At 40.3% G+C, this 17,435-nt stretch overlaps 1 protein-coding gene across 1 annotated transcript in view; it reads right to left on the bottom strand.

Annotated features, from left to right (window-relative positions):
* Positions 1 to 1,627: 1,627 nt before the first annotated feature.
* The window catches only part of RSPH14 (radial spoke head 14 homolog), a 61,797-nt gene continuing 45,989 nt past the window's right edge, over positions 1,628 to 17,435 (bottom strand). The window contains exons 4-6 of the mRNA XM_008502789.1: positions 4,308 to 4,533; positions 2,809 to 2,942; positions 1,628 to 1,869 (exon numbers count right to left, since the gene is read on the bottom strand). Coding sequence (XP_008501011.1) covers positions 1,628 to 1,869; positions 2,809 to 2,942; positions 4,308 to 4,533 — 602 coding nt within the window. The remainder of the gene's footprint in view (positions 1,870 to 2,808; positions 2,943 to 4,307; positions 4,534 to 17,435) is intronic.

Here is a 17,435-nt window from a genome sequence, read left to right as displayed (position 1 = left end):
CCCTTTGCTTAGGTTATGGAAGAGAAATATTTTAACTTTAATCACTCCTACAGGGTAATTTTAAGCTTCATATAAGGGTAATGCAGTTTGCAGTCTGACAGCAGGTTTCGGCAACAGAAAAGCAGCCCTGGCAAATAATCCCTTTATACAGATGTTGCAGCCTCTTTGTAGCTACAATGTGGTAACTTCTAGATGTAAAAAACACCATGTGAAAGTAAAATGTGAGTGAAAACAAATGGAACTTCCTGTGCAGCTGAGTCAGCTGTGCTGTGACACTTTTCTTGGTTGCAGAGAATGGCAAGGACTTGCCCTGCCAGCTTGCTTTATTTCTTTGCCCAAGCTTTCTCTTGAAGCCTCTTAAAATACACACTTGAAGCTCCAGGCAGAGAAATTTGCAACATATCTGCAGTGACGTGCAGAGGGAGTAAAACACTACTGAACTCCCACCACTGTATCTGCCCACCAGCTTTAAACACAGGAATTGCCTCATTTTCTTCTGGCAATTGATGTCATGTTGCATAGGCTTCCTTTGCCAAACAGCTTGAATCTTCTATGTTATTCTAAGAGGTAAAAGTTTTGTTTTTTAAGAAAAATGTTGAGGTTTTTTAATAAATAAAAAAAAAGAAACACTTTTTTCCAAAATGGGGAATTGACATTTTCAGTTGTCAGTTCTCTTTGCCTCCTCACCTCTCTGTTTAGACAGCTTTTAATCACAGAATACTCGAGGCTGGAAGAGACCTCTGGAGATCATCTTGTCTGACTCTAACTGGTCTAGATGGTAACCTTAGGATCAGCTTTCCTCTCAATCTCTCCTTCTGCCCCAAAAGTGAGCCACAATAGCAAAACTCTTCAGTTCTGGCACAACCCTTTCACTCCCATTATGTTTGTTAATTTTTGTACTGGTAGTTTTGTGCAGCTGTCATCTACCCTTTAAAACACCAACACTTAGCACAAACAGGCACTTTCATAACCACTTTCAGCTGGGGGTCAGCCCCCTCCTCAGCTAGAGACAATGGGGTCTGTCCCCAACAGAGCTTTGCCAGGGGCTGCCCTAGTTAAGTCTTTCTGGCTTATTTTCCTTTTACCCTAAGGGCAGACAACTGCACATGGCAGCCCTGAGTGCATGGAAGAAGAAAACCAGTGTGTTGAGATCCTCACCAGCTTGAAAATTAGAGAGCATTCCTGATTATATTTTGGGCTGGGAAAACCTCATCATTCCCTTGGGGAAGCCCTTCTGTCACACTGCCCTTACTTTTTCTGTGATGATGCTCTGAATGGTTTTAATCCCACATTCAACAAATGTTTGCAGCAAAATTCATGTAAATTACTGTCATCTCAGTGTAGAAAAGACTGCTGGAGAGGTTAATTATGAACCTTTCTAGTATAATTAGTAATTGATTAATATTTGATAGTGGAGAAATCTAGACTTCCTAAATTTTTTCTTTTGCCCCATTATTCTGTTAGTGACTTGAAATATAGTTGTCAAACTGTTGACAAATGACATTTCAGGAGGAAGTGATCCAGAGTAACAGAGGAAGAGAGTTTTGTTTTTGAAGGTCTTGTATAATCATGTAACTTTTACAGCCAGACAACAACAGAGGGCAATAGCTCTCTATGAAACATCTCTTCAGAAAGGTTTCCATTTGATGACACTGATGGCAGTTTCAGCAGCCCTTTGCACTGCCTCACGGGGATCATTCAGGCACTGCTGAAATGTATCAATATGATCCAGGAGTGTCTGGCGGCCCAGGGGTAGCTCAGCCAGCATGGTGAGGGTTTTGATGGCATTCAGACGAGCTCTGCTGGTTTCCTCAGCAACCAGCTTCAGTAGATGTGGAATGGCTCCAGCATGTAGGGCTGAGAATCTCCCTGAAGAGAAATAAACTGGCTTTAAAGTGTGTTATTACATATAATCCACATGCTTTTGAATTGCCTCTTTCGACTCCCTGCCCAGTTACAGCTCTGAACACCCCCAGAGGGTGCAGTGCAAAGAGCCAGGTTATGCTTTCCTTTTGAAGGCCAAGGTGAGCTGCCAGCTGTTTATTTTTTTAAAGAAAGGTCTTTCTTGTTTAACTTTATCTGTTTTGCACATTATTATTTCATTTGCAACAAATTATGTAAGAATATATGAGGCACTGAACGATAAGATAAAACAATTTTGTGGGGGTCAGATGCCCTTTAAAACACCCTCCATTCTTTTATTTTTAAAGCTACTTCAATCCACTCCTGTGGTGTCTTCAGAAGCCCAGGGGACAGTTGCAGAGGAGGACTGGAACACAGCTGCTGTTGTTAGGAGTCTTATGTGTCTAATTACTCATTCACCACACTGAAAATTTAGCAGTTAGTATTTTCAGTGTCATGGAAGTTACCTGGGAGAACTACAGACCTCATTAACATTCATTCCTCTCCCAGCTGCCTCTAAGTGTGAAAAGAGTTTCCAGAAAGTAATGCTCCTCTGCTGAGGACTGGTGACTCAGAGTAGCTTCAGGTATGTGGAGCTCTGTGTGGTCTGGACTTGAACAGAACATGTTCCCCTCTGGAGCAGCACTCCAGAGGGCAATGATGCAGGTGAGGTAGATAAATAACTTCTTGATGTGGAATCTACTGTACCCCCTGGACACTGTGGGGGAGCAACAACAGATCTGTCTTGAGCAACTAAAGAAATGTCCTCATCTCATAATTCATTGAAGAGCTTTAACACTATCAGAAACTGAGGATTTTAGGGGTAGGGGAGCAGAAGTTTTGTTACTAAGTTGCTTTAGAACTGGATTTCCAGAAAGTATCCCAACAGAACTGCCTGTCTCTCACCCTGAGGTTTAATAGTAGCAAACATCAGTGCTCCTGTTGCACTAGCTTGGACTTCAGGATCTGCATCTTCCAGCAGGCTCACCAGCACAGGAGTAACTTCTTCACAGATGGCAGTTTTTCCCTCTGGATGGGTGCTGTGCAGGAAAGGTGGTTGGTTAGGCTGCCTTCTTGAACTGCATCTGCTAACCATGCAGCTGCCCACAGCTTCTCCCCATGCCTGGACCCCTGCAGCCCTCCTCTGTTTCATGACAGCAGTGCTGACACAGCCTCCTCTCTGTTCTCTTTCGAGTCACAATGTTCTGACTGTTGGACAGATGGCAAGCACCAGTACCCAGCCACAAAGAAAAGAAAGGGGATGTTTGTTTGTGCCTGGTGTCTATTAAATCTGCTTGCTGAGACAATACTGATGATATCATATTAACCTATGTGTGTGGGCTTAACAATTTTTTTTGCTATAAGGCTATTAGTATTAATAAATAAATACAATAGTATTATTAACTAGTGTTATTATGGTGTGCTACTAGTTTTTGGATTATTTTTTTTTTTTTTTAACTTTCTGTGATACAGTGGAGATTGATGGGCAGCAGCATGTAGCAGGATGTAGAATTAAGTGTGCTGGTGGTCCTAATGGCAATTTAGCTAAAAACCTGGCTGCTGAACCCTTTACAGATTTTAAATTAGGGGTCTGCAGTTAATTTTCTTCCAGGTCCTTTTTCTCTCTTTCTTTCCATCCTTTCTGATATGGGGAATATTTAACATGGCTCAGCTACTGCAGGGACCTCAAATGTGCCCACTGTCCATGTTCTAGTTTCATTTCTGCTTTCTTTAGACTCAAGTTATCCAGACTCTCTTCTAGAAGACCTTGCCAGGTGCTGTGTAAACTACATGGTCTGCAGACCTTTTAAACTAGACCTTTGATGAACTCTTTTATTATATTTTGTGGTTGCAGGACAGTGGATTTAAGTTGTTCCTTTCATCCAGCATTTGATACACAAATTTTATACAAGAGTAGCTTTTTCTGATCCATCACTGACATATTCAGCAGCCTGTGTCAGAAAACTACTTCTGCTCTCAATTATACTGAAATTGCCCCAGGGCCTTTCATTTTTTTTTTGAGTGAGAGTGATTGTCCAAAAAAAATTAAGGGATCTTCTTTCTACCTCTATAGTGGTCAGAATCTTGTTTTCACATGATTTCTCATGCAAAAATTTTTTCTCAGTAGTGCTGTGCCAGGAAATAAAAATCCTGGTTTCACTGGCAATACTGAAGACAAATAGAAGGAGAAGGAATGACATTTGCTGATCAGCACCTGCTTCTTGAGTGATTTATAACAGCTATGACTTTTACAAGACTGCTACCTTGGGGTGATATTGCTTTACATGTGAAATGTGATGGCTTCAGTGTGCAGTGGAACACAACTGTAAACTAATGACACTGATTCACTCATGAAATGAGTATTTTTTTTTTTGGGTTAAAGTATTGTAGACAGATTACTTTACCCAGCTGCTAACAGGACCCAAGCTGCTTTGCTTATGATGGCCACTGATGAGTGTGTGAGCTTCTCCTTCAGGATAGGAATGGCATCAGCTGCTAGAGCTTCAGAAGCCTCCACATGGAGACACTTGGAGAGTGTATCCAGGATCAGCTCCTGGATTTCATCCAACTCAGTCTTCAATTTGAGTACAAGGGAGGGAATCAAACCAGCAGTCACTATGCCAACAGCCCCTACAGGAGGAGACAGAAGGGAAGGTGTGAAGTGTGTGCATTTACTATTTCTACCTGCTCTTTGAATTCCTCAATAGGATAAAAATACATAGATAATTCATTTATTTAGATGTTACTACAACACTGATTTGTTCATAAATGCCATCTTATCATTGCTGCTTCAGAAAGCTTCCCCAACAGTCCTATAAAGACATCAGCTCAGGTAATGATGGCAATTACTCTGATGTTCCCACTTTCCCCCATTATAATACTGTTCCTAAAATTATTCTTTCTAAGAAAATATAGGAAATATATGTGTACATGTCACCTAATGTCAAGCCTTTTTAACTGTTCTCAACATGAACAGATGCTGAGAAGGGAGATGTGAGCCTTTGGAGCTAAGACTCTGATTCTCCCTTGTGGTTTCTGTCAGGAAAGTCAAGGTTTTGGAAACTCTCCTCTTCCTCACACGTTTCTTTGCAGTAATTCTGTCGTGGGGAAGATTTAAATTTTGAACTTTCCAGCACTTATTACTCTTGCACTATGTCTGAAAGGAAATGGCATCAAAGGTAGAACGATTGTCATCTGCCCTGCAAACAATCTCTGTGCTGTGAGAAAGTGTCTGATTTGTACCATTTCTTACACAATATGAAGTCGACATGGAAACAGCAATGCCATGGGAAAGCAGAATCAGAACGTACTGTCCATGAGTAACTATGTGAAAACAAATTCTCCAGCTGTCTTGTTGCTAAGACTGATTCTTTGGTTGCTAAGAGAAATGTGGCTCCTTTCAAAGTGATTCATATATGGTTAGATAAGGAAGTTTTGTGGGTAAGAGTCATCAAGGTATTTTCAGATGAATCTCCACAGTCAGGGATAAAATGACAGGTGGGAAAGAGATTTTAGTGGCCCTTGGTAGTGCAGAGGAGAAATCCTTCAACTTCATGATCAGGTGAAAAACATGACTCTAATCAAGAGGTTTTGCTGTTGTACATATTTCTGAGGTTTTGCTGATATTTTGTAACTTCTTATCTTAGTAACTTATCAGGAGCCATTTTACTAATACAAATACAAAGAAATGCCTAGGGCTGATAGGAACACAGCTTTTCCTATCTGTGCTGCATTTAGAGGTCAGTTGTTGTGAGAATTCAAATAAATAACAAGGCAAAACAGTTTCAGATAATTCACTCTTGAAGGCCAACACCATTTTAAAAATAAGGATTTCTCCTATCAGCACTTAGGTTTCACTTCTCTTGTTTCTTCCACTCATCTTCTAATACATTCAACAAATACATTTAACTAGAGAGGACTGCTGGCATTGGCCCCTAAACTCCAGGTGGAAATCCATTATGGTTTTCCCAAGAGAACCAAAGGGTGTAACTTCTAGGGAGGTGAAAGGGAAAAAAGGAGGAAAAACAATCAGTGGAAAGATGAGAGTTACTTGTGCATTAAAGCAGTCTCAGATCCTTGCATCTATCTTACTGAGCAAAGGATGGGAAGGTAAGCTGATGCTTTTGGTAGTCCCACACTGAAAAATGCAGAGGCACACTCAGGATCTTGGCTTTTCATTAAAATACTGTTCTTTCAAGGGTAATCTATTGCAGAGAGTTCTCTAGATACCCCAGGCATAATGAAGCAGCAGCAGAAAATGTTTTCATAATGCAAATAGTTGCATTTGCAGCTGCATAGTTAGTATTATTGATCAGTATTTCTGAGAACTTGTAATCTTCCCCTGGGCTGCTTTTTATCTGAGCACTCATCTCTTTCTTCTCATAACCCTCTGGCCACTCTCATTCTCCCTTTCCTGGCTCTTTCCAAATAGGTCCACAGAGGAGTTGCCCTTTATTCTGTTCTCTTAGTATAGCTGCAGGGCATGGAATCAAGTTAAGTTTTGTAGAAGACAAAGGAGTCATTTATAGTACGTAACAATGGCATTTTGTTTTGGTTTTCAATTACATAAATCAATTACATCACATTACAACTCCTTTTCATTACAAATGTCAGGTTTCAACCCAAAAGCCATTTAAATGTTTGTTTTAGTAAAAAGCATATACCTCATGAATGGCTGCAACATGACATACAGTGTAGTACAGCAGAGTAAAACACAGATTCTGTAGAATATGAGTGTTTTGTGGACACCTTAGATGTCTCTTTGTCATGCTCACAGAACTACTTGAAATGTTCAGTAACAGCATTTCTGCTTAGGAAGGGGCACACAAGGCAAAGCAGAGCCAGTTAAATCAGAAGGAAGAATGCTGCCTGGCTTCATGGTTTGCTATCAAGACATCCAGTGCAGAGGGGCTGGGAAATCCCAGGGTGGGAGTTCAGTAACTGTGAGTAGCCAAGTGATCCTGACAAACTTTTTAGACCTATCAATTCTCTAGCTAGCACTGCAACAGTTTAGCACCATTTTAGAGGTAAGAAAGTGCTTACTAAACTACATATCCTGTTTAAAAATGCAGTGTCTGTCTAAGGTTGCCTTCCTGAGTGACAAGGTGACCATAGCAGGTCAGTCCCCAGCACGCTGTCCTTGATAACTCCTTGCTCACTGCTATTTACATCAGAAAAAAGAATTATTCTTTAGACTCCCTGAGAAGATTTCTGAGTAACCAGTCACAAGAGCAAAGTTTGAGAACCCTGTAGTAGCTAATTTAATGTTAAGATTCAGTATTGTGAGTCTCAGTGCTTCCAGCATTAAGGCTGTGTCAAGGAGTAGATTACATAATATATATATATATTATAATATTATATATTAAATATATAATATAATATATAGATTTATATATATAGATTATATATAAAACTGGGCTTGAATTTCTCTCTGATAAGTTTGGAGCAGGAGGTAAACCACATTAAATGAAACAGAGCTCACCTGCCTATGGCAGCTCTATCCTAACTGAAGAGGAAAATTCTGATGATGTGTTTGAAAGTCAGAATATTTTCCTGCTCTTCTCAACAGTAATCCTGTCTCTCATAATAATTTACCCAGAATAAACAGCATTGTCCCAGAGGGTTCCTATGCCTCTTATCTTAAAGGACTTAGAGGTGTAAAGTCCTAGGACATTAGAGAACTGAGGAATACCTTACAGATACTGGTATTGGACTAAAAATATTAAACTATTCTATGTCAAACCATTTCAGATCAGCTGGATGGGGGAGGCTTCCTCAGTGGGAAGTTGTTGGAGAGCAGACAGATTCCTCACAGTCCCAGATATGTCCTGGTATTAATCACATTACTGTGGTGTCCCAAAATGCCTGACTGTTCAGAAAGACTTCAGGGGACTGTGGCAACCTTTTACACTAAAAAAAAAGTTTTAAAGTTGTAAGTCTAACTGCCTTACCTTAATGTGAGGGAAATGCACAACTGCAAGTTTTCAGAACTTCTACTGAGAGAATACATTTTTTACAAAATCTTATCCTCCTTTGGGCAGAAGCTAAAGCAACGTGAATGAAGTTCAAGAAATAGTTTTGCTAACTATATTAAATTGTGTATCTGGGAGCTGTATTTGTACAGCCAGAATGCTGCATTACCAAATGATATTCCCCAGCAAAATGACCATGATAACATTTTGGTTATCTTTAACATTCACCTTTTGCAACCAGTCCATTAACTTCACATGTGGCCAGATACAAAAGAGCATTCATTTTGTCAGGTTTTTTCCTTAGGAGGAATATGTAATGAAGATACTGAAAATATTATTTGAATTTCTGCAGTATAACTGGTTCACAATCAGAAACAGAGGTATATAAAGAAGGCTTCCTGTATAGGTTTGATTATACTACTATCAAACAACAAATAAAAATGAGAGACTTAAACAAAGAAAGTATCTAGTATTGTGTGTCAGATGCTGAGGAATGCAGTCTGGCAAATTAACAAACGTTTCTGAACATATGAATCATTGTCCAGACTGAAAGATTGCAAATAATGGTAGAAGACAACATGAAAAGGTTAAAGGGAACACTAGTTCATGTCACTGTATAAGCACTTTTTTACATTTTCTTCATTGTTAGAAGGGTGCTGGGGTTTTTTGCTACTTTGAAAAATGACCTGATAGAAAATTTCCAAGAATATGTTGGAGCAGTTGTAGTGTTGACAAACCCACTGCTTATATTTGCTGATCTAGAATGCTGGCAAAGCTGCAGTAAGTCAATTTTATCCTAGAGTTCACACTGCTTCTGCTGGTGCCAAGATGAGCACAGCTGAATGCTCAATCCCTAGGAATGAATACAGCACCAGAAGTGGGTGGAATCCTTTTCTGCTTCAGGTGGTCTGGCTTGGCAACCTCAGTTGAAATGAGAGTAGAAGAAACACATCTTGATTAGAACCACAGGCCCAGATGGCTGCACGACGTGTGTGGAGCTCTATGGGAAGGCAAACCCAGTGTCCACTTCCCTCCCAAATCTGCTACTTTGCAGATTCCCTGTTTTCCACAGGAAGCCATGTTCTTCAGGAAAAATACTTACACTACTCAATGAAAACTGCACTCTGTTCTGAGGTTCTGCAGTAGTGCTTTCTAGGATTTTTCAGTCTATATTTTATTTCCTGCAGTGAAATTTTCCTAAATCTTAATTGAACACCAGACTGCCAGAGCGTGGGCTGCTTTCAGGGTGTTTGGTTTTTGAGGTGCCTCTCCAGTACGTGTTGCTCTTGGGTTGAGAGCCTTTTTACTCCAGTGAGCTGTAAATCACAGACGTTGGCTGCAGAGAAGCCTGTCACAAATAGTCACATGCCTCAGCAGTGTACATATTTTCTCATTAGAGATGCACTGTGTGCATCCTGAGTGAGGCTAAGTGAAGGAATGAAGGTGTTCTTGCAAAAAGACTTTTATCATTTATTTGTAAACTAGTGCAGTAGGACCCAAGCCACAACAGTGAAATGAACCTGGTACTTAACCTGGACCAAAATATTAGGTCTAGTTTCTGTGAACATGCCAGGTTGAGCACAAGCCCTTCAACAGTGCTAGTAATATGCTTATCTCTGAGAACATTGTATATTGTGCAATCAAAACACAGTTAAATAGAACCATATTTGTAACAGTTATAACAGATACCAGAAACTATTTCATCAACTGATAGAAATTAGTGCCATTTTAATATGCTTTCAAAGTAACGTTGTTCTTAGTAAGTCTGAATGACATTAATTAAAAGATTTGGTAAAATGTTTATCAATTTAATCAGTTATTAGTTGAAGCTAGCACAATGTGCTTTGCCCATTTAATTGATTCCCTCATCCAGTTAGTAAGAAAGTGATCCAGATGGCTAAATGTAGGTTTCGAGTGGCATTTTGAGGTATTGCTTGGGAGTGTCAGATATGACTTAAGAGCTACAGGACACTTGAACAGTTCTAGGGCACAGCTGGAGGCCAGCTGGGATACTCTTGAAAGCTGAAAATGGTCCTGAAGACTTATGTCTGGAGGCTGAATTGTTTCCTAAGTCATTTGTTATTTGAGCTGACCCTGTGCATGTCATTGATAGAGCAAAATTTTAAAAGGGGAGTGGTAAATCACAAAACCCAGCAGTCATCTTTATGCAGTTTTCTATGAGTTTATCACTAATGTAGTCAGTGACCTAACAGTTTTTTGCAGTTATTCACCCTTCTGTCTAAAAATGCTTCACAAAAGAGATAGTGATCAGTTGTAACTGGCTAAAGCTACAACTTTGTGTATCTACTTTGTACTTCATAAAGGACCACTGGTTGATAATGGTATGTATGGAATAGCTTTATTGTTATGCAGATTCAAAATTAGCCAAGGGTCTGACATGGAATAAGTGTACAATTATCTAAACTAATTACTTAATATTGCCAAATTACAGTATTGCAAATGTTTACAGAACTGCTCTGACATCTACAGTCCCTACAGTAAAGCTACCTGAATGTTCCCAGTTCTTCTTTCACAGCCTCCCAGAATTACCTTTGTGTCCTCAAAAATTTTTTTCATATTTTTTTTTTTATATTCCTGTTTATCAGAGCCAAGGTAGTAAAAGGGAAAAATAATACTGTGTGTATTGATATTGTAGCTATATCTCATGGTTCCTGCATGAAGTAGAATTATCCTGTGTAAAGGACACAAAGAAATACGAAATTTGATAATAACATTTTTTTCTAAGTACCTATTAAAAGTGCATCTCATTCTTTTGAGGCCCAGTTTGATACTTCTTCAGATGGACAAACCTAAAACATTAAAATTAATATCCTTCTTCTTCTTGTTTGTTTGGTTTTATTGCAACAATTACACAAAACCCAAATGCCAACCTGTGCCCTAAAGTGGGAGAAAACTACTTTTGACTCACTACTTCAATGAATATTTAATCTTAACAAATTAATTTTTTGGTAATTTTAATATTAAATCTTACAAAATGGAAAACGAATGACATCTTCAAATGGGAAGACTGCAGGAGGGAAGAGGGTATCCCAGAAGTAACCAGTAGCCTGCTGCTCAGACCATTTTACAAGATCTTCTTTACAAGGAGATCTGAAGCTGGTACTTTTTGTTTCAAAACTTTTGTTTAAAAAAATTCCTGGCCCTGTTTAATTGCATCTTCATGGGTGTAATTCCCAAAGAATCTGTTTATTTAGATCTTAAGGGATTGTCAGTTGTTCACTCTTCACAGATCTTTTGTTGTGTACTTTACTGAAAGATTCTCACTTTCTTTTTTGATAGAGTTTGGGTGTGTGTGTGTTTTCCCCATTCCTTTGCCCTTAATAGAAAGTAATGAGGACAGAATACTTGCATTCTGTGGGGTTTTTTTGTAAATAAAATAATACAGCCTTGGGGAATGGGTTCTTTACCAAGAGCTACATTCCTCCATCCTATTTCGTGGAGTCTGAAGGCCTTGGGGTCCATGTATCCAGCACAAAGTTTATGATAAGGGAGGGCTGCTATGGAAAGTTCCCCGCACAGGAAAGCCAGGGCATCTTCCAAGACTCCAGACAAACCTTCAAGCAGCTGTCCACCAGCTGCTGATTTAATGCCTGTTTTAATAAACTTGGCTTCAGTGGTAAATGCTAACTCAGCAGTTGAGCCAATGACTGAGAGCTGCAGGTACAGTAGGTACATAATAAAACCTTATGGGACTGTATGCAAGATAATTATAATTTTTAGGGTTGGTTTGTTCTTTTTAAAATTTTTGTCTGCTGAAACACTAGAGGAGTCTTTCTCTTCAGCTGATTGTGGTATTAGCTGTAACTTGTTATCTAGGTTCACATTTTCAAATGTCTCCCATAATTTGGCCTCTTAGGAAGAGTAAACATTCAATAATAAGTGAATCATCAGTTACTTAAAGGATGTGAGAAGATAGGAGGGCAAAATCTTGGTAGAAAGTGAATTTTCACACTAAATGATCAAGCTAAATGAGGTCAGGCTGATACCACCTGCTTGAAGGTGCATTCATCATTTTTTTTTCACCCCCATCTCCAAGTCACTGGTACAAAGCAACAACATGCCATATAGCTATAAATATCAGATCCCAGTCATCTGTACTTGATGCTATTTTAAACTCTTCCACGTGAGAAAAATGGTTAAAAATAAAAATACAGCCTTTTTATTCTTCTCTAAATGTTCTGTTCAGTTCTTCATGCTCAAAGAGAATCACAGACCCATCTATAAATATCTAACCCAGATCTACAATTGCTTGTTAAAAAGAGGGTGTTTGGTAGAAAATTGAATGAAATACAAAATGTCTTTTATTATATTTTTATTACAGACCAGATGCGGCCTCTCAATTTACCCTCTATCATTTGGAGATGTACATTCACCAAGAACATTGCATGTGTGCATATAAATATTTTGATGTTGTCATGGTATAATAAAGGGTAATTGATTAGAAAAATCCCTATGGGATTTTCCACTTAAGAGCAGATTTCTGTTTTAGCACTATTGTCTCCAAACTAAACATCTATGAATGCATCTATTTTGATTGATCCCAAACAGAAAGCAGCAGTAAACAGGCAAGAATTTGGCTTTTGGTTGATGAGTAGCACTGGCAAGTTGAGTGAATCTTGTGCAGTTAAGGATTCCAGAAAGCTGCCTGTTTTTCAGATGAGTTGGGCTTTAACTCTGCCACTAATCAACAGCAAGCACACCCATGCTGGGGTATGGAAATACCACCACCTAAACTTCTCAGAGAAAGTTCCATTAGTGCTGTATCCATTACTGCATGCTCATCATGCCTCCACTGACAAAATCTGATCTACAATTAAGTGCCTCCCTTAAAACTGCAAGGAAGCAAGGATTTTGGTGGAGCCAATTGAAAAATCCCTCAACATGATGAAACCTGGAGAGAGCATGTGAACGATGATCTTCCTACACAGGCTGATGGCAGCTGATGCTGTTATTTCTGCCAAAGTTGGCTGATGTGTAGAAGATGCTTTTTCTCACATATGAAGCACTATACTGAAGGCACACGTAATGTGACAGTTTCTATAGTAACTACTTGGGTTTTCTGGAGTATCAGATCAAACCTGTACACCCTGTTATTGTTCTTTTATCCTATTATCTAGACTACTCAGTTACCACAGATACAATTTTTTTTTTGTTCTATTCCCTTGCCAACATAACTGTATCAGGGATTTATGCAATTGCAAGTAAGCAGTGTATCTGAGAAACAACAGACTGTAAGAATTTTAAAATTGACCACTATTTAATATAAATGAACCAAAAGACACCTGCTGGAAACTAAAATTTCAAAATAAAACTGTAGAGTTGTTTTTTATATAAAGTGGGGCAATGTTATGCTTTGAATATTACCTTATTTTTTTGGGATACCAGTGCAATTTTTATGTATATGACATTTGTTTTTTAAATGCTAGGAGTTTACCAGAACAACTTTGCTCATCTAAAGGTACTGACAAACTCTTCTAGGGTGAACAGGACTCATTACTAGGTGGGAAATTTCCCTCATGTGGTGTATACTTACTCATGGCTCTTAGTCCTGCACTAAAAACCCCCAATCTTGCTATATTGCATTTTAAATTAAAATATTTTATTATTATAGTTTATTATACTCTGATGATATCAGTACTGGGAGTGAGATTATTTACAGGAATCAGATGTTTTCTGCACTGTATTGTTGGCTTTAATGTGGAGAAAAAATGCCTGGATGCTGTCTGTGTCTGTAAGTCTCTGTTGCCATCTCCTGCAGAAGTGTATCAGTAAGAAATTATGTTTATAAAATCAGCAATGTAGGAGAATTCATGGCTATCTGATCAGGGCTGCAGATTCAATGATGCAGCTAGTATTCTAGTATGGCCAAAAGGAAAAAGACACTAGGAAAAAAAAAGTGAAATATGAAAAGTGTAAATCCATTAATGAGACAAAAAGGAAATGACACTCATCATTACTTAAACTGTAGTAAATTACACATACAAAATGCAACAGGAAAAGGGCAAAAGTGAAAAACAAGAAAATATATGTACAGTACTGAGAGAAACTGAGTGATGGAAAAGGTGGAATGTAAGGAGTCGATAAATCCCATGTAACTATATGAACGGCTTCTTCTCCCTTTTCCCTTGATTGCATCATGCTAACACGTAAGTAACCTGTTCCCACTACTTCATCGGTCCCCTAAAATACGCATGGCGAAATTAATAATCAAAAATCAGATTCCTGGCAGGGCCACGGACGGCACCACTGCAGAAAACATGGAACCGCCACATCCCCCCGCCAAGATGAATGAAGGCGTTTGTGCGGGCAGGCAGAGCCCGCGGCTCCGGGGCTGCGCCTTATGTAAGGCCTGAGCGCAGCACCGCGGAACGCACCGGGGGGAACCGCAAACTCCCCGCGGAGCCCCGGCAAACCTCCCGCAGAGCCCCCCGCGGAGCCGCCGCTGGCCCCGCAGCCCGGAGCGAGGAGAGGAGCGGGCGGGGCACGGGGCCCGCAACCCGCCCCCCCCTCAGCCCACCCCGCGGAGCCGCCCCGCCCGCGGTACCCCCCGCGTTGGCGTGGAAACGGGCCGGCACCGGCGGCTCCTCCTCCGGAGCCAGCCCCGGCCGGAGCGCCGAGCACCTCCCTGTCTCCCGCCGGGGCCACCGGACAAGTGTTGCCGTTATCGCCTTGACGAAAAAAAAACCATCCCGGGCTTTGATAAATGGTGTTTTCTAGGGAGAAAATGAGGCAGGGCAGGTTTTCGCTCCTGCTGGGGCTGCGGGGTTAGTGTCTGCCTGCAGCCGTGCTGTGTCTGCTCGCTGCAAATCATTGATGCTGATGTGAAAAAGGGCCAAAGCTGAGAGGAGAAGCGTCAGTGGATGCGAGCGGTTGCACTGATGGATTGAGGAGGAGGCTGCCTGCCTGGTGCTGAAGAGGTGAGTGAAATATTCCGCATTTCTGTCCTCTTAAAGCAGTTTAGAGATGAATGTTTCCCTCTCTGTGTATTCCCAAAATAGAAAGGGACTTCTAAAGCAAGAAGAAAAAGATGTCATTTTGAAACAGTAAGCTGTGCTTTTTTGCTGGATGAACGGAAAGATGAGTGTTACTGTAAGGTAGAAATATACACTGTGTGTAGGGAAAAAATAGTAAGGGGAGGCAGGCTGCTGAGACAGTGAAAATGACCTTCTCAAGGGATACTGGCCTTCTATCAACTGCTGCTTCGGCTCAATCCCGTTTCACAAAATTGTCATCTCCCTTTCTTTGCCAGATTGTAACCCATTAGTGTCCAATACCTGAGCATTACTGAGACCCTCTGCGTTCTCTTAATGATTCAGAAAGATAATCTGTTAGATTCCGCCTGCTGAGAGAACCTCCACGCTAGGTAGCACCTCCTCCCAGGGAAATGCAGGCTGCCTAACGTTCCACCAGAAAGGCTCCTGCCTGCCAGATTTCTCTAATAAACGCTGCTTGTAAGAGTCACATCTGCTCATCCTGAGGATGCAGGGCTCTGCAGAGTTTGGATGCTCTACCTCTTCATGTGTGCCTGTCCGTGTGAGCAACAGGGAGGTGTTGTTACAGTAATCTGCACCTGTGGACAGATCCCATCTGCAGTTGTGAACCACAAGTTTTTTTTTCTATCTTTGCATGTTGGGTGAGTGATTCTTACAGAAAAAAACCAAAAAACCCAACCCTTCAGTGTTGGCTGGGAGAGCCACAGACTAACATACGTCAGTTTAATTTCTGCTAATAGTACCAATCTGAGCTGGGTTTGGTTGTTGCCCTGTGGAAGCTATTTTAACCTGTGTTCTTGGGACATTTATTCTGTAGGCTACTGACCAATCTCAACAATCTTTTCCTGTGCCAGATTTGAGAAAAATTCACTAGTTTTCTGTCCAGCATTTCTTTGTATCTATTTACTGGTACTCTTGCACACAGAATTTGCTTTTTATTTTGGCTCCATATTTCGTGCCATTGTGGGTCACACCCTTAGTCTGGCTGTCAAAATTTTGTCTACAAAGGTTACAGCAGCTGGACAGGTAGAACCGTACTGTGAACATCTATTTGTGGATCACAAAGGAGTAAAAATGAGTGTGTATTTTTCTACTTCCTTAGGAGAAACTGTTTCTGGCTTTATGGATATAAGCATTTAAATCTGATGGCTTAGATACTGTTAAAGGAAGACACGGAGGCTTTTCTTCAACAGGGAACATATTTTCCAGCTGAAGAGACAGCTCTGCAGAACAGAGCTTTTTGCCATTAACTTGGCTGTCTCCATCAAATCATTTGGTTGGAAGATGTCATGCAAAAAGCACAGATCCCTGCCCTTGGATAGAGGACATTATTACAGGATAGGCCTATGTGTATAGAAGAATGAAGTTCTGGTCTTCTGGAAGCCAGTTATGGGTGCAATCACATCTTAGTTACATGGCACATTTAGGAAAAAAGCCCTTAATATCACCCATTACCAAAGAACTGAATTGTATTTTCAAGAAAGAATCCCACTTCTGTGTGCATATGCATGCTTTTAAGGAAAGAGAAGCAGATTAATTCTGTGTAAGGCTATGGAGATTTCATTCTGGCAATGGATCCTACAGGGCTGAATAAACTCTGTGTGTTCCAGCTGAGGATTATGTGCTTGTCCCTTCATTGGCCACTGGTGAACAGAGTTGAATGACTCTTCAGGAGATATTACCTTGAATTCAGTATGCCTTCAGTACAGCTCCCTCTTTCAGCTACAGGCCTTGGATCTGAATTTACCTATGGATCATTTAAAAATAACCTGCCAGGTAGATCTGAAGGACTGAAGTGGAATTGTTCTGGTTGCCTCAGTCCAGATTATACATTGGTGGCATGAGGAATGTTACATTCTAAGAAACCTAGACAGAACCAGAAAACAGAAATTTGTCCCTTCCTCTTAAGGCATCTACATGTTACGTGGTGGGGAAGGGGATAAGTAGAGTGATAAAAGATAACACACGTTTCAGTAGACAATAAAAGCTTAAATCCTTACATGGTGAAGTCAGCTCTTCCTCTCCAGCTTAAGCAGATAAGGATTTTGACAGCAGAGAGTCTTGGTTGATATGCAGTGGTAAGGCAATATCTGGGGATGATGCCTTTTTCTCTCTTCCCTCCCATTAAAGAAAATGCTCTCAATTCCTTTGGGATAAGTCACTGTAATTCCACTTATTTCAGAAGAGATTCTCCAGATTTATGTAACTGGAAAAGACAGATGAATCTGACTATTTCAGTGTAAAGCCTTGGTCCTGCTCTCACAGGAGTCATTGGAAGTTTTGTTGCTAATTTCAGTGGGAGAGAGCCCAGGCTCAATACCAGCACACAGTTTCACTGATCAGGTTCTCCCATGCCCTCTAGGAACAACAATGTTGAACAGTTTTATAGATGATTCCAGTGGGGAGACAGACTCAATGACAAATTCACTCTCTATTTGCAGCACAAACTCTAATTTGTAAATTACCAGTGATTTTAATCATATGGTTTTTACTGAGAAAACTGTAGTGATATTCCCCCAAATGCCATTAAGGTTGATGTAACCCACCT

This window comes from Calypte anna, chromosome 15 (assembly GCF_003957555.1).
Source record: "Calypte anna isolate BGI_N300 chromosome 15, bCalAnn1_v1.p, whole genome shotgun sequence".
In the NCBI taxonomy this organism is placed as follows: Eukaryota; Metazoa; Chordata; class Aves; order Apodiformes; family Trochilidae; genus Calypte; species Calypte anna.
Note: the sequence above shows the minus strand (reverse complement) of the source record. Positions and strands in the feature narration are given on the sequence as shown.